At 43.6% G+C, this 18,903-nt stretch overlaps 1 protein-coding gene across 1 annotated transcript in view; it reads right to left on the reverse strand.

Moving 5' to 3' along the window:
- Window positions 1-18,903, reverse strand: part of POLR1A (RNA polymerase I subunit A) — a 514,608-nt gene that overhangs the window by 264,407 nt on the left and 231,298 nt on the right. The window contains exon 14 of the mRNA XM_078678659.1: window positions 16,899-17,090. Coding sequence (XP_078534785.1) covers window positions 16,899-17,090 — 192 coding nt within the window. The remainder of the gene's footprint in view (window positions 1-16,898; window positions 17,091-18,903) is intronic.

Genomic DNA, 18,903 nt, shown 5'->3' on the forward strand with positions numbered 1-18,903 from the left:
AATTTTCTATCATGATAAAAAAGGATGTATTTTTTATGTGCTTTTATGGTCTTTTAACAAAAACCGAATAAAGCTATCTTTGATTTGATTTGATTCAGCTTTCCTAACAGTGTACAAGCATGTGTAGTATCTATCGCCTTGGCAGCAGACAGCAGTAAAGGGCAAAGACGTGTTTTCTGTTACAAAATGGATAAATATACACTTCCAGCCCTCACATTTAGGGCCTTGGATAGCACCAAAAGCGCTAGCCAGCAAGGGTATGCTATAGGGAGTATCCAAGTCGAAGAACTATTTCATAATTAATGGGCCCATCCGGTTAAGAAGAAAGAAAGTCTTTCTACCCAGCTGTACATCAGTAACAATGTACATTCCAGAATGTTCCTTTGTTTGATTAGGTCCCCTTGGGTTCTGAGAAACATTGTGACTTCATGCATTGGATGCCAAAGGGGATGATGGATGGAGTGTTTGAGCAAATCTAACACTCACCCCCAGTCAACTGATCTGAGTTTAACCCATCATCATTCTTTAGCTCATTCCACCACCCCAGTTCAGACATGGCTATATGCAAATCAGTCTGACCCTGTGCCTCAGGGGAACAGTCCAGCCCGAACTGCCAAGCCATGCTTTACCTGGACCGGAATCAAGCATCCTGGGACCAGTTTCTTGCATTTCAGCCGTCTTCAGTCAGGCCAGCTTGAATCCAGTGGCAAAGTGAGCAAGGGACCCACGTCTGGGCATACCCTGCCAACTTAGGGCGAACAAAGCGATACCAAAGGGGATGATGGACGGAGTGTTTGAGCAAATCTAACACTCACCCCCAGTCAACTGATCTGAGTTTAATCCATCATCATTCTTTAGCTCACGCCACCACCCCAGTTCAGACATGGCTATATGCAAATCAGTCTGACCCTGTGCCTCAGGGGAACAGTCCAGCCCGAACTGCCAAGCCATGCTTTACCTGGACCGGAATCAAGCATCCTGGGACCAGTTTCTTGCATTTCAGCCGTCTTCAGTCAGGCCAGCTTGAATCCAGTGGCAAAGTGAGCAAGGGACCCACGTCTGGGCATACCCTGCCAACTTAGGGCGAACAAAGCGATACCAAAGGGGATGATGGACGGAGCGTTTGAGCAAATCAAACACTCACCCCCGGTGAACTGATCTGGGTTTAATCCATCATCATTCTTTAGCTCACTCCACCACCCCAGTTCAGACATGGCCATATACAAATCAGTCTGACCCTGTGCCTCATGGGAACAGTCCAGCCCGAACTGCCAAGCCATGTCTTTCCTGGACCGGAAACAAGCATCCTGGGACCGGGTTCTGGCTCATCAGCCGTCATCAGCCAGGCTAGCTTGAATCCAGTGGCAAAGTGAGTAAGAGACCCACGTCTGGACTGTTCCTATGAGGCACAGGGTCAGACTGATTTGCATATGGCCAAGTCTGAACTGAGGGTGGTGGAGTGAGCTAAAGAATGATGATGGATTAAACCCAGATCAGTTGACTGGGGGTGAGTGTTTAATTTGCTCAAACGCTCCGTCCATCATACCCTTTGGTAATGCGTTCATGCATTGGATGGCCCTTTACAAAACATTTATGGTGCAAGGGGTAACATACACATTCCTGGCTGGGGCATTAAAGGCTGAGAGGTGATGTGGGAGTTTAAAGAACAAACCACAACCAAGAAGCCACCCCTAAGGGATTGTCACTGCTGAAGGGCTGAATCAGACAGAGATGGGGTGGGCTTGTTAATGAGTCTACAGGGAATCTTTAGAGAGACTTTTGTTGATGAGCTCAAGTAAATAAAGAAGTGAGACACAATGGTGTATTGTTCTGATAAATGTAGTAATCTTCTATGTTGCTTATAGAGTGTGGAGCGCTGAACACAATGCATTCTACATTCCTATGTGCACTGGCCGTTCCACTTCTAGTCAGTTGCTGTTGACTGGCCAGAGGGACAGTCACGTTTTTTACTCTGATATATTTCAATAATAAATAATTTACCTTCTTAACTTAATTTATTCGTGTATTAGCTTACTACAATTCTTGGCGACGATCTGGCCCAGTCATTTATGCAGAGTAGTGTGGCTGACGAATTCCAGCGTGTTGAAGGAGAATTGCCGTTTGAAGAAAACGATGATTTTGTCGCATGAAGGAAGCGACGATTTGAGAAGAATTGTCGTTGCTATCACATCAGATGTGTAATCGGATTTAACTGTGAGTAAACACAGTAAATAGTAGTAGCGCATTGGGAGTGACCGTTGGATGAGCCAAGTCAAGCTGTGACATCACGTTAGGCAATCGCGAGCTGGTCATGAACAACATCATTGTGCTCGATCGCCTAAAGAAAGATTGTTGAGACACGCACGGCGCGCATGAAATACAAGCTCTACTTTGTGTTGAAACAAACGTAAGGAGGACGTAGCGGCCATTTTAAGTAAAAGTAAATACTCGGGGAAGCTGTACTACGAGAGACGAATTTTGACACAAATAAAACTTGGATGTCGGCAGTTATATAATCGGAAGGTGACGATTGCATAATAAATATAGAGGTATTTCTTTTAATTGAAAATAAACAGTTTTAAAAGAACATTTTTGCCTTGACCTTAACTTTCGAACTGTTGCCATTGTTACAAGTGAAATTTTTTTAGATTCTGGAAAAGAAGACTTCAAAATCATTTAGACAAATAATACAACTTATATTAATATTTGTTTATTCAAAATGGCCAACCAAGGTACAATAGTAACACCTCCTGTATTTTTAGCTTCTCCGGGACCACTTTCAGTAGAGTGGGAAGATTGGTTACCTATGTTCGAGAACCACATAGATGCTATAGATGGATCTAAATTTAGCGCTTCAAGAAAAAAGCATTACTATTAAATAATTTAGGAAAAGAGGGACAACGCATCTTCAAGTACTTACCTTTAGCGACTTTACCCAATGGTAAGGAAATTGAAGACGTATATGAGGAAACAAAAAAAAGGTTGGAAGCAAGATTCGCTAAGGAGATCAACATAGTAATGAATAGGTATCAATTTTATACTCACAGACAGAGTGAAAATTAGTCCATAGATGACTTTGTTTTGAAACTAAGAGAATTATCTCTTAAGTGTAAGTTTGGGCCGATGACAGATAAATTAGTTCGCGACCAACTAATCGTACAGTGTAAATGTAAAAAGACACAGGAGAGACTTTGGGCAGCGAAACATCCAAGTTTGAAAGATGCCATTGAGATAGCGAAAGTAATGGAACATTCACAATATTGCATGCAAGAAATGAACAAGAAAGGAGAAATCAACCCTACCAACGTTTCTTGTGTATCTAGTGAAGAATCAGACATTGCGGCAATTTCTAAAGGAACAAAATATTCACAGAGAGGCAGACAGCAATTTAGATCATGTTTTAGGTGTGGTAGCACATACCATAATGCTGATATTCGGAAATGTCCTGCTGTTGACAAAAATTGTTTCAAATGCGGTAGGAAAGGTCACTTTTCCAATATGTGCAGGAAATCCTTCAAACAGAGAGTTGCCATGATAGATAGTGCTGATACTTCTTTGTCTCAAAGTGTAAACATATGTGACACTAACAATGTAGTTTCTTCACAGGTGGACAGAATTCTATGTGTAGATGATCCTAATGACCAAAGTGGCTGGAAAAATAGACCTAAGGCTGAATTCAAAATTAATGGAGTAGTTGTACACTTAATGGTCGATTGTGGGTCTATGTATACTATCATTCCAAGGCACATTTATGAGAAATTGTGGCCACACTAGAACCTAAAGATATCAACCCAGGGGGATATTAAGGGGAGAGTATTGACCTCATTGGTTACATGAAGTCAAGTATTGAGTTTAAAGGTAGGCTAACAGAAGGCAAGGTATATATAGCTAAAGATGGACCTCCTATTTTAGGATGGATGCATCAATTTGATCTATCTATCATCATAAATCCGAGAGCTCCAACACAAGTTTTAGTTGTCGATAATCCTTCAATAGAAGAAATCTTAGAAGAGGCTAAGGATGTATTTAAGAAAGAGTTAGGTTGTTTTAAGGGATATACGTACACAAAATAATTCTTAAGCCCAACTCAATTCCGGTACAGCATAGAGTACGAAGAACACCCTTAGGGGCTAGGGAGGCCATCAAAGGAATGCTTCAAGACATGCTTGATTCTGGGGTGATAGAAGCTGCAGAGAGTTCGCCATGGGTTTCACCAGTAGTTATCACAGAGAAATCAGGTGGCAAGTTTAGGTTCTGCATCGACCTTAGATCCCTTAACCAGAATGTGGTGGTGGATACATTTCCACTACCTAACATTAATGAATTAGTCCTAGCATTGAGTGGGGGTAAAGTTTTCTCAAAGCTTGATTTAAAAAATGCATATCATCAAATCAGATTACGTGAAGATTCGCAACCATTGCCGTCATTTATCACTACAGAAGGTATTTTTCAATGTATTAGGATGCCTTTTGAGTTATGTTCCGCAGCGAGCATTTTTCAGAGAATGATGAACGTGTTCTTTAAGGAGATGAAGAACATTGTCTTCTTCCAGGATGACATCTTGGTGTTTGGGGACACAGTAGAACAATATAATCACATTCTTCGTGAAGGATTATTCAAAATTAGAGAGTCTGGTCTTACTTTAAGACAAGAAGAATGTAAGTTCTTAGTGGATAGAGTAGACTATTTAGGTTATGAAATTTCGGAACTTGGTGTAAAACCTAAAAAAGATCTCTTAAATGCTATTCGTTTAGCTCCTGTACCCTCTGATAAAGACAAATTGCGCTCATTTTTAGGTTTAATCGAATTTTATTCGAAATTTATTAGAGATTTTTCAACAAAGACTGTAGAATTAAGATCTCTCTTAATAAAAGGGTGTTAGTTTTATGTGGGGTGAGGTTCAACAAATGTGCTTTGATAACATCAAGAAGGATATATGCAATGCTGACATTCTTACGCCTTTCAACACTATGCTGCAGTCTGTGCTCACTGTTGATGCAAGTGCTACTGGACTGGGAGCTGTGTTAGCTCAAGTTCATAAGGGAAAAGAAAAGACAGTAGCATTTGCATCCAGAACGCTAACTGTGTGTGAGAAAAATTATTCAGTTATAGAACATGAGACTTTGGCTGCTGCTTGGGCGTGTGAGTACTTTAGAATCTATTTATGGAGGTCTAAATTCATATTGAAAACCGATCATAAGCCTCTTATTTGTGTGTTATTACCAGGTGGTGATGCAAATTGCTCAGCAAGATTATCAAGATTAGCTTCTCGCCTTCAGGAATTTTGTTACGATTTAGAGTATATCCAAGGTTGGAGAAACATACAGGCAAACTGCTAGTCAAGATTGTCACTTGACTGGGACACAGTAGATATAGAGGCAGTCCTCAAAAAAGAGAATGAGGGTGAAGTTGCCTTTGTACAGGATGTGTTGAATGTATATGAACCTCAGGCATTGACTACGGGTGAATGGGTTGATGCCATGGTGAAGGATAGTTCTATGTTAGAACTTAAGAAATTGATACAACAAGGTTGCAGGAGAGAAAGCACTGTTCCTGTCTCGGTTAGACCATTTGTAAAATTAGTAGATGAACTCCCTGTTTATGAAGATATTTTGATCATGAGAGGAGATTTGTTTATTCCTCCAATTTCTTTGAGGGCCAAACTAATAAGGATAGCTCATGAAGGGCATTTGGGACAAACTAGAACTAAAAAAAGACTTAGGATGAATTGGTGGTGGCCAGGGATGGTTTCTGACGTAGATACTTGGGTCACGAAATGTGATGTCTGTAGGGATAGTGACAAACGGTTGAAGGTCAGTAGTCAAGCATCTCAAGGCCACATTTCAGACACTGTATGCATGGATTTTATAGGTCCCATGAATGGTCTTAAAGAGAATTTACGCTTTGGTATTGTTGTGGTTGATGTTCATTCAAAGTGGTTGATAGTAAAATTTACAAAAGATATTACTACGTTGAGTACAATAAATGTGATGAGGAATATTTGGAGTGAAGAGGGTATACCCTCTGTACTGTTAACAGACAATGGTATTCAGTTGACATCTGTTGAAATGAAAGAGTTTGTATCCACATGTGGCATTAGACATAGTAGAACTTCTTTGTACAATCCACAGGGGAATGGAATTGTTGAGAGGGCAAACCGTTTGATCAAAGGTGTCATTCAAATGGCAGTTTCTAGTGGTAAAGATGCAGATTCTTTAGTGTCAGAAATGATATGGGCTTATCGCTCCAGTGTACACAATGTTACTAATAAACCACCTTTTGAGATTATGCGTGGAAGAGTACCCAATACGAAATTAGTTCCCACTTGGATGAAAGATTTATTAACAAAAGACATGGTTAAGGATAAGTCAAATTCTGGTTCATCACAAAGTAGTATGAGCTACAATAAAAGACTAGAGAAGAAAATTTGTTCTGGTGATTGGGTGAAAGTACGGTCTGGCAGATCTGGAAACTCATTCAAGAAATATCTGGGACCATTCAAGGTTAAATCCATTTTACCTTATGGTGTAGTTCTTGATAATGGTGACAGGTGGAATTTTAGGAGGGTAGCCTTATATCAAAAGGGCTAAATAAGTACAGGTGATATTGTAAAAAATAATAGTTGTGAGAGTGTTTCGGGTAACACGTTTTTAAGTATGTCTGACAATGATCTGACTTGTAATTCTCGAGGACATTTTGCTTCTTACAGTGCTATACAGGGAGGAGGTGATGCCCCTGCTCCTACTCCTATTTCGTCAGGTTCCTTGGATGCAATTCAACCTACTCGGGGGACAAGAATGCTTAGGAATCGGTGTCCTCCAGGTTATCTGAAAGATTATATTTGCAAGTGATTTTGTTTAATTGACATGTACTTCACAGTTATGTTTTTCTATGCTGTTATGTATCCTTATTCATTTATTTATTCTTGATGCTTGTCATGTTTCCATTTTGTTTGGATCCTTATAGAATTTCTGTAAGAAATTGTTAAGTCATCTTTAAAAGTTTTTATTTGTTAAAGGAAAGAGGATATGTAGTAATCTTCTATGTTGCTTATAGAGTGTGGAGCGCTGAACACAATGCATTCTACATTCCTATGTGCACTGGCCGTTCCACTTCTAGTCAGTTGCTGTTGACTGGCCAGAGGGTCAGTCACGTTATTTACTCTGCTATATTTCAATAATAAATAATTTACCTTCTTAACTTAATTTATTCGTGTATTAGCTTACTACAATCAGTGCTTTAAATGGGCTGGTACTCACCGGTACTGAGTACCGGCACTTCTGAATTTTCGGGCCCCCAGTACCGGCACTTCTCATTAGCCAAGGGAGAGTACCGGTACCCTAATAAACGGGACTGCAGGCTCCGGTTATGTCTCTCCGATTGCACAGGGTAGATGCAGCTCTGCTTTACAGGAGCTTGTAAGCGTGCCAAGCCTCTCCCTGCTGGAGATTCCAGCAGCGCCCTGTGAATGGCCTGAGACCGCAGGGGTCTAAGAGGGCTTGCTGTGCGTCACGCAGTGATTAACAGGACAGGGTCAAGACAGACCCTTCCCTGTTGATCACAAACACAATGACCATTCAGCTGAAAGTGCTTTAGCCTCACCCCCGCCCCTTTCAATCAGGTGTGTAAATGGGTTAAGAAAGACAGTCAGTAATCCAGTTGTAATTAAAATATTGATGGCACTGACTGTACTAAAGCGAGTGGTAGCCCAACAAAATCCTCTGCCTTCGCCAAAACCGGTTTTCTTTGCATATTTTTATTCAGGACAGGAGGCAGTGCTTAATTTGTGCCGGTGCTTAGCACCGGCACTTATTTACCAGGGTCGGCACTGTAGCTATTTTTTTACGCGGACAGCTGTGATGCAGATAATTTTTCAAAGAGGAAGGCACGCTGCAGGGCTGCTGTATTTTTCTCAAATCATCTTCGAGCTGCTTTTACTTTTACCCACTTCATCATAAGGCCTGCACCCTGCATGAGCCTCTAATTAGATACGTATTGGTAGGGGCTGGCTACTCTGCTGGGGCGAGTCAAGCTTGGAAACGCACGCCTAGGACGATGAAGGAACGTGACGAGCAAATAAAAATATGCGTACATTACATTAGCCTGTGTGCTCAGCTTAGCGTTTACTAATAAAATATTTCACAGAGGCCTACGACGGTGGCTCCCCAGCTGAGCCATTAGTAGGGCGGAGCCTACAGTTCTTATCATCCCTTAGACACTGCCTGTGTCATGAGTGCTTCAGAAATGTAAGTGGTGGGTGAGGGTAGGTGGACGAATACATGTCACTGTGCCTTCTTTTTTTTCCAATTAGGAATAATACCTTCACTTTGGACCTCTTGTTTCCCTCTCCCCGTCATGTGCAGTGGTGACCTGACATTGCATGCGTCTCTCTTCCTGGGACAGCCTCTTGGGCACATAGTTGCCGGAGCTGAGCTGGATATGACTGCTACGATCGACTTCACTATGAATCTGCCAGTGAATGCCTCTTTCTGCCTCCTCCTAGACTGGGCATTGGTCAACATGCTCGGTTACACAGAAAGGGAGAAGCCTTTCAATAACTAACTAATGTCAACTTAGCAGCGGTAACAAATATGTGCGTGCTTTCTCATGATCGAGGGCAGCTTACTTTAAAATATCAAGTAAGGCCCGGAGAGACAAAATCTAGGCCAACACTACCATCACGAATACTATTTCCAGTGCATAATTTGAGTTTGTGATTGCAGCTGGTGGCCAGCAGCACTTATTTTTAGGGACCAGAAGGCGCGGGAGAGAAAGGTAAAAATGGGTAAAGATGCAAGAAGGCAACAACTGGAAAATAGAGACAACAGGAAAAAGTAAGAGTGAAAAGTACCTGCAAAACGGAGATGAAGAGGGAGAGAGTGTCTGGTGGTAGATGAAACAAATGTCAACATCGCTGGTAATGAGGTTCTGAAATAAAACTTTGAGCCCTGGCACTTATTTTTTTTACAAATTAAGTACTGAGGAGCTGCTCCTCTTTGTGAGCCCCTCCAACACTAATCACTGTATTTACAAGATACCAGTGACTGACCTGAGTACTGGCTCTATGGGTGTGAAGGTAGCCCTGCCCATAGGGCAACGAATAGCAGGGAACGCTGCGGCACTCTAGGAATGAGCTACAGGACAACTGGCAATGGCTTTGGTTGGGGATAAAGATGAGGTGAACATAGCAGGAAAGAGGTGGGATGAATGTAAAGAAGTGAGGTGACAGGTGAAGTTAGGATTGACACTTATTTTCTGATAAAAATACCAGTTATTTGTTGAGTTCTGTATTCATGAATCATCTTAGAAATTGTATTTTTTTTAAACACACTTTTCTGTAAAGTCATAACTCTCGTACATTTCTTATAATTGACACACCCACACACTGACACACATACAGACACCCACACACACTGACACCCACTGACACACACACTGACACACACACACACACTGACACACACACACACTGACACACACACATACAAACACACACACACTGACACCCACACACACTGACACACATACAGACACACACACACTGACACACCTACAGACACACACACACACACTGACAGACACACACACACTGACACACACACACTGACGCACATACAGACACACACACACTGACACACATACAACTGACGCACATACAGACACACACACACTGACACACATACAGACACACACACACTGACACACATACAGACACACACACTGACACACATACAGACATACACTGACACACACACACACACTAGCACACATACAGACACACACAAACACAGACACACACCCATACACCCAGACAGACACACAGACGGACAGACATGCAACAGACACACACACACAGACACACACACACACACACCCAGACACACGCTCACCTAAACACATGCTCACCTAGACACGCACACACCTAGACACGCACACACCTAGACACGCACACACCTAGACACACACACACTGACACACACACATACAGACATACACACACACACCTAGACACACACACACTGACACACACACACACAGACACATACAGACACACACACCCATACACACAGACAGACACACAGAAGGACAGACACACAAAGGACAGGCACACACGCAGACACACACACACGCACACCAAGGCACACACACACCCAGACAGATGCACACAGACACACACACACACACACTGCAGAACAAAATACTGGCCAGATGGCAAACTTAGGAGATGAGTACAGCATGGAGGGGAGAACAGGAGACAAGTAGGGGAAAAAACAGTGAGGAAATTAAAGACTTGTGGCGAGAGTAAGCAAAAAGGTGGGAGGAAGAGGAGCAGAACTAGAGAGATAAGCTTAGAGGCTGGGTAAAGATGAGAGGCGAATGGAGAGGACATGCCTATGTAAAGGCATGGAACCAGGAAGAGCCTTGTCTTAGGGAAAAGGGCAGTGGAATTGTTTTAAATGGGCTGGTACTCACAGGTACTGTGTACCAGCACTTCTTATTATTGTTATCCCTGTTAGTACCGGCACTTCTCTACTGCTGAGGAGAGTACCAATACTCATGAAAGGTAGGCTCACTGGCTATGTATCATCATATAATGCTCTTAGCCCCGCCCGTAGCCCCGCCCACTTGCCACACCTCTAGCTCATATTAATGAGTACCTGCACTTATTTTTTCATATTTAAAGCACTGACTACAATAAACGCTACCTACAGAACACGGATGCATTAATTCAGCCACCAAAATGGGTCAAATAAACACGAGTATAAAAAGGAACATCGCTTTATTGATGGCTGCTCACTACTAAAAGAAACACAACATGTGAAAGGGGCATCTTTATAACCAGTCAACAAAGTCATCTGGGTTACAGAAATATTTTAAGACTAAATATCTCTTATCAAAGAAAAAAAGCTAACGCAATGGCATGCGAATAACCAATAAGTCATGGTTTGCATCCCATCAGGTTACTCATCTTTTGATCTTTCTGAGGCCGAGAAATTGAGTACCACTGAGTAGGATAATAGCATCTCCTGATGCTAACAAAGCTAGAAAATGGAGAAAGAGATTATCATATTGAGCAACCGCAATAACTCAAAATAACAACTGTATAAAAATCACAAAGTTGTATAAAACAATTATCAGTTATTGTATGGAAAGGCGGGGTGGGATGGCGCGACTTGAAAGCAGTAAACCTATTGGAAACCAATGAAGAAGAGGTTAATTGGGGCTAGACGGGACCACGGTTCTACCAGGGACGTATATGCTGGCTTTATTGTAAAGGTCCTTGGTAGGTCTGCGCGGCCCATTCACAATGATGAAAACCTGCTGGACACACTTGTAGAAAAGGACTGCGTACGCTTCAAGACACACCATTCAGCAAGTGAAATGTGACGAGGGGGAGGAAACGATTCTAACTGACTCACCTGAGCTAATTCAGTCAGACCAATTATAGTTAATTATGCGGCCAAAGCGCCAGACAGGGCGAGCGGCGTAACTTGAGCTTCAGATGGAATCCTATTAGACTGCCCCGCTTTTAATGCTAAGCTTTGTGCCATGTAATTGGGTAATAATACACCATGAAGTGCACGCTTCAAATTACAGGAGCGTGAAGGGAGGTGCTACATGGGCAGCATTGTATTTTATTCTCAAAACGTCACCTCTTCGTAAACATTAAGTGTAACAGCAGCTGTCTAAGAACGACTTTACTCTGTGACAGACAGCTGTGCCCACAAATGAACAGTGAGGCATTGACCGCCCTATTTCAAGTCAGTCGAATATAGGTGCAGGAATGAAGAGTGGCCGGAATGAAGGTTTCTCTATTCAGCCGCCGTCTGCGTGACGTCACGAGCTGTCAACAAAACCAAGCGCAGCGGAGTCTCGGACTGAGCCAGAGGGTTCGAGGCGCTAGAAGCGCATCCGAAACATGGGCAGAGGATGTCCAACAGGCTGGTCCTCTCGCTGGGGCCACCCCGAGAACATCACAGGTGTCGGAGCCAAACCCTCCGCCCAGACATCCACGAACACAAACCAACCGGCAGCATCGAAAGAGGCTCAAGCCTCGTCAGAGGGTTACAGCTGTCAGTCAACACTGCAGGGCACGGGAGCTCGCCAGAGACACCGGGAACTTCCTGAGAAAAGCACACCGGACACCCCCTGAGCCAGGGGGCAGGGAGGGCCCAGGGAACCACCCAAACAGAGAAGGCACAGTCCCACTGAGTCTACAGCCACACCCGAGCAGAGCAGGCAGAAAAGACAAGCATTGCTAATGCATCGGTTTCGCCTCTGTAATGAACAAAGAGCTGTTTTCATCAATCATCGTCTGGTAGAAGGAAATAGTTCACGGACAACACGGGAGTGGAGCGGATGTGGGGCAGTGGCCAGAGCTGCAGACTCCAGAGCTGGGGATCCCAGTTTGCACCTCTGCAATATCCTGTGATTCTATGCAAATCACTGTCTCTCCAGGTGATAAATTGGTATATAAATATGCTGCAAGAGTAAAAGGCACAACTTTATGAAAATATAGCTCCACCGAAGCAGATGTTAACAGTATTTCGGGTTAAGAAAAAGGTTAAGAGACACAGACAAGGAACAAGCATTGCTAAATGCGGGAAAATATGCTACAAGCCTATAGACATAGAGGAAAGGTAATTGGCATGCACAGGGACCAATGAGAAGCCAGGAAAGAGAGGAGGCGGATGTGAGTCCCTTTTAAGTTTCTATTAAAAACAATAGATTTCTCAAGCGCAGCACTTGCGCAGGTGAAACCTAAAAAACCATATAACAAGGATGAAGCAGAAGTAGGACAACCTACATCTTACTAACACATTTCAAATGCAGGGCCGAAAGAAGGTGAGAATCAGAGATAGTAAAAATCCTCCACGATGCAGTAGACCTACTGTGTAGCACTGGTAGCCATTGCTATCCAGACGTTGTGGCATGGAAAGAAGTGAAAACCAATTCCATGAAGGAAGCCCCCAAGGAAGGCAACACATTGGTGAACACAACAAACGTATAACGTACATTTGTGGCAGCACTCCCATGAACTCCAATGGAGCAACAAGGCGACATGAAGCAACCATCAAACATGACCACGAAAGGTACGGAAGCCACCAAAAAGAACATCAGAAAAATCCTCTTACGGGTTGGTTGACATTCAGGAAGCAATTGATGTGACAAACCCTCAAATACTCAGAAGACAATAATTAAGTGGAACTACCCCATCCCGAGAGACATCACAAAGAAGACAGCATACATTCCATCCATCACTCATCCTTGGAAACAGGGATGATGGTCACATGGTTGTGATCCATTCATAAGAAACTGGAAGACCTTTTCAAGTGCTCATTGGGCCAGGGGGTCTGAAGTCATGGAAACAGACAAGCCAAACAGTATCGAGAAACTGAGTCCCAGGGCCAATAGGCCAACCACATTCTGCTCCCATAAGCCTGCAAACTGTAGCCTTCCCACACTGGCAAGTGTTTTTGGAGGGAGTGTAGGAACTAGGACACATAAGTCAAGATTGCTGTGAGCCGGACGCAAAAGTCAGATTGGCTCAATCTGCGTGGACAAAGCCCAACTTCCTCCTCCATCACTGATTAAAACAAGGCTTGGAAAATTTACAGCTAAGAAGTGGGAAATTCAAGACGGATAACTGAGGAAAGACTAGACTGAAACCAGATTTTCCACATGATGACGATAAGCAGTCAATTACAGATACCTATTGTAGGGTAGAACCAGCCAAGGCTAAATGTTCTTTATACAGAGTAAAATCCACCTTCCTATCAATTTAGTCCAATGGGATAAAGCCACAGACTAATGCAGGTGAGATCTGCAAATCGACCACAAAAGAGAGAAGTACGCAACAACTCCTTTAAAGGACCATGCTTTACACCAAAACCTTCCAGGGAGCAATGTCCTGATAGGACATTTCTACCAACAGGACTATGAGAATCCTCTGTTGAAGGGTAAGAAGAACAGGAAGGCCGGTCTCCAGAGCCAGAATAGCTGTAGGGGTGGGGGCCGGTTTTGTGGTCATGGGGGCTCGTTTTGTCACTGGGAGCCAGGGTCGGATTGGGATCACAATTTGGCCCGGGCAATGACGAAAAAAGTGGCCCACATTCAAGGGGCGCGGCCCACAATTAAGGGGCGTGGCCCACATTCAAAGGGGCGTGCCCTTTCATGGAACACCATTTGGTTACTCTTTGAGGTCTAATTTGTAGAGAAATATTTAGTAAATTAAGCCTTTTAAAGCTTACAGAGCAGGTAACATTGGTAAAGACTAGGAGCACTGCAGTTCTGATAACTGAATACTTACTTGCAGTCTTAACGCCCTGCACAATGCCGAGAGATACTCTTTCCCAACCAGCTATGTCCTAGACTCTAATCATCACATGAATCAGAAATCTAGCACAAAGTGAAGGAGAAAGGGTAAGACTGGAATCTCTGGGAATAGAACATGTAATAACAAAAGTAAGAATTCATAAACGAGGAAAAGGCAGTCTGGGGTATAAAGAATGCTGGAAAATGTATCTGTACAATCTAGTCATAAATATATTTCACAACCAGCAGGTGATGTCCATATACAAAAAACACAGTTCTATTTATGAGTACCAATTACAGTACACATGATCCGATTTTTTATTTAAGGGCCTGGGCGATGAAGTGATCTGCCCAGAATCACAGGTTGTTGAGCAGACGCTGGGACTCAAACTTGAATCCCGATCTCTGCAACTCTGGCGTCAGGCCACATATGCCTATGCACAGAAGAGAGACGTTTTAAGGTATGAGCAATGTGGGCTCTGGCCCAGGGCCCCAGCCTTTCAGGGAGCCCCCTGATAGAGCCAGCTCTGTTCTGCAGAGAATCTTGCCCTAATGACCATGCATACTCCTTAAACAGATTGTTTTAAATACCATTTTTTCAAATTTATTTTTAATATGGGCGATGAGTAAGAACCTATCACAGAGATTTTGGAGAAAAATGTGTTTATGTTTCATGCAACATCCATAAAAAAATTTCTTTGAGATCAAACAGGCCATCACATATGAGAAATGGGAGGATGTCACTGAGATTATTTTCAGTAATTTTAGTGAGCTGCTACTGTGTTGTAATATTGAAAACACACGTCAATGTCCTTGAATATTAGATGTAAATACATTAAGATTTTGGACAAGTATGGTAGTGCTGATGTTTGGCACAGACAAGGAATGAAAGTAAGAGGATACTCTTCTTGCACAGGACACAGGGCCAAGGTGACAATAGCCTACATGCTGAGCAACTAAAAAAACAGCAAGGCCCCTTTCTGTCACAAAATTATTCAAGCCCTCCAGCGAAGGAGCACCTAATAAGCAGGAAGCCCCTGCTATTACTAACCTACTTAGCCCTCCCCAGACCTTCAGCTGAGGAGCACATGAAGAGCAGTATGGCCCCTGCAATTAGGAAATTAATCAGCCCTCCCCATCCCTCCAGGCCTCAGGGCAATGTCCTGGCAGGGGTGCACAAAACACAGCTGCTGGGTCATCCAAGGTAGCCAGGGGGAGGCTGAGGTGAAGATGGTGCGAGTTCCAAATATCACCTGGCCCCCACAGCGAGACCCATTCTTCCTCGCCCTCTATGCCCTGAATGTGAAGGGATGTGGGCGAGGTGTTAAAACTAACACTGTTGATGTGCTGCGTGGGCCCCTGGGGGGCCGAGGTGAAAGTGGCTCAAAGGCCTGAGCAACACCTGGACCCAGGAAGGCTGATTTTTGCAAACAATCACCCCCTCCCCAGCCACCCTCAGCGTGATTGCTTTGCAGGGCAGGGGGTGAAGGAGAGGCCACAGGGGATAATCGTTGTACGGCCGCGCAGTGAAGCTGCATTCATTTCTCTGTCTCTGTCTCCGTGCCCTCTGTGGGCCGTTTTTTTGTCCTCCCCTTTCCTAGTCCACAGGGAGCACGGAGACAGAGACAGAGAAATTAATGCAGCTTCACTGTGTGGCTGGGAATGGGGAGGAAAAAAAACGGCCCACAGAGGGCACGGAGACACCGGCCCTTCGGCCCATGCCCGAATGCCCGCATTGCCAATCCGCCCCTGCTGGGAGCCCATTTTGCAGCAATGCTGCAATATCATCCCCCTGTAACAAAAGCAAGAGCAGTGCTTCTTACTAGCATCCCCCCAAACAGCACCCCGCTCCCAGTTCCGGTCGAGCAGCAATCTGCAAGCCCTGTCAGTCTCTATCAAGAGTATCCACCGGCTGAGTACCTTCCTGTGACGAGGGGGGAACCTTAAGACACCCAGTAGCAGAAATGAGCATCAACATATCCCTACGATCTTGCTCTAATGAGAGCACTTTTTGGACACAATGATAGGGCTGATTCTAGAGGCCATCGCCCCTCCCCAACATCAAAGTCAGTAACATCACCCAACACAGGAAGTGGCCAAGAGGGAGCAAGGACATGAACATGTGTCATCAAAATGAGCACCAGCAAGACAGGAAATACAATGACAGCCCAAGGTGCAAGGGCTTGAAACAGTGGGGCGACAACCAGAGGAGCAGGAGGAACTAGAGTGATGTTGAAGGCACGGAGGGCACTTGTGGCGTTATCTGCTCCCACCTCAGAAGAGATGGGTAAAGGTCTCCTGCCCCCCACAGAACACAGAGGTCCATTTCTACCCGCTGCGCAAAGATCACATGGGCGGTATAGCATGACAACAGAATTTAAACATTTGTGGTCCCCACCATGGCAATGCATGCTTAGCATCTCACTGGTGCCCAGCTGAGTAAAATTATTTGATACAATACTGATTATGACATCATCTTAAAAAACATAAACATCTTCAAAGTATAATAATTACAACACAGCAGTTCCAGACACTATAAAAAGGATTAATATCTGCAACCTCTGGGGGCATTTTGATATTACCTGTTTTCCTGTCCACAGAGGACATGGTTTCAGAATAGCTGGTGCCAGCATTTTTACACGCCCCTTCTTGTCAGTCAGTCCTCGGTAAACCAGAGCCATGTACTGATCCCTTGAAAAGAAGCGTCCTCGAATTGTCATGCGTGTCCCAGAAACCATGTGATCTTGAATCAAACCTGCCAGTGGCTTTCCATCCTAGAAGACGACATGAAGTACGTAAACACGTTAGTGGAGTACGAGTAGGGGAAATGTATATGTTAAAGTTACGCATCCTGCCAAAGCCATTAACAAACACTGCCAATATCTGTCTCTGATATCAGGAGTATTAGTGATAAGCACCAGGCCCTGGCACCATGACAATGTAGTAATCGTCCACCACTGCTCTTAGAACCTATTTACTCCTGTATCTTTGTCTGCGACCATGTTCAGTGCTCCGCTGCCTTTCGGCTGAGTTCATGCTAGTCAAATACCACATACATACACAGTAGCAGTACATGGTGGCCAATGAACCACTGTGGTGAACCCATGCTGTGGGCTGTATTTGAGTTTATGGTCAGCAGCAGGGATGACTGACAGTGGGATTTGTGGCATGTCACCTATCGTCAGTGGGAGAAACAATAGCTGATGCGGTCTCAGCAGAGGGCTAAATATTGCAGCCACTAGTTTAAAGCCCATCCTTCATGCTACTGTTTGATGAGATGTATCATTTTAACCTTTTCAACTCCTTTGCTTCCATAATATGAATTAACGTAGACTCTTGGATGGCATTACCACCATCTTAGCTGACGTACAGCAAGAGAAGTATTCCATTAGGCTGAAGAAGAGATGTACCAGCAGTCATATAAAAAAAGCACACATGGACCATACCAAACCCTCACCACACACAACACCAACTTTCATGGAAAATCTTGTCCTGTAACTCTTATCCCATAAAACATACACTTAAATAGCAGATCTCAGATTTCAAGCCAAAGCCTGCTGCTGCATTAAAAAAACAATTACCTTGGCACTACAAAAAAAATGTCAAAGGCTATATTTACATCATTGACTGAAAGCCTCAGATCTACAACCAGCCATATACATGAGCCCTTGGATGGACTACTCTGCAATCCCCGTATTAGCCCTATTTTACAATTCTTCTTGACAAGCACCCACTATACCAGCGCTGTAAAATAAATATAAATATCACTCTTCCAACAGCACAATCATGCCCCCACAAAAGCAAAGTACTGCCAAACTCATCTGATGTAGTCCATTTAATTCATTCATAATACTAATTGCAGAGACTGTTGAACTCCAAGGCACTCTCCAAAAAGAGAAACAGCTGGTGCAACAGGATTGAACTACTTGAAAGTGACGAAAACTCAACCTTAAATAGTACATATCAGTCCCTTCAGAACGGACCCAAAATAAAATAAATGTGGTCCTTAAGCCATTCAAAATCATAATCCAGTCACAGTTAACCTACCGTGACCATATATCTAACAAAGTCAGCAATAAACATCATTTTATTGACAAGGCTATAAAACATCAATATTTGAATAAAAAAAACTAAAGATTATGCTTCTGTGAGTGGTGGGATGAGGGAGGATGATGCTTTGGGAAGATTCACTCCTTGCCACCTGGCACCATCACATTTCATCAAAGTCTGCACTGCTGGCAACTTCATAAGTTAGTATTTCACTACTTCAAGTAGCCATGCGAAGAGCGAACTGCTGTGGACTCTCTCAAAGTAAGCCATACTCACTAAAACCACCATCAACAATAGATTCACCACCCAACTAAATCCAAGTTTCGGAAACAAACAATGCCTTCTAAACTCTAGAATCACTTCTACAGTTAGGCTTCTTAAATAATCGACTATACAACTTCTGGATGGCCGATGGAACTGAAAGCCTGAATAAAGCTCTTAAAGTAGCAACGAGGACGTGCCTTCTTATCTTCAAGATCTCACTATGGCCTATAGCACCAGAGAGAGGCAAATCTCTCCAAAGTAGCACTAAGTATG

Source organism: Lissotriton helveticus, chromosome 2_2, assembly GCF_964261635.1.
Source record: "Lissotriton helveticus chromosome 2_2, aLisHel1.1, whole genome shotgun sequence".
Taxonomy (NCBI): domain Eukaryota; kingdom Metazoa; phylum Chordata; class Amphibia; order Caudata; family Salamandridae; genus Lissotriton; species Lissotriton helveticus.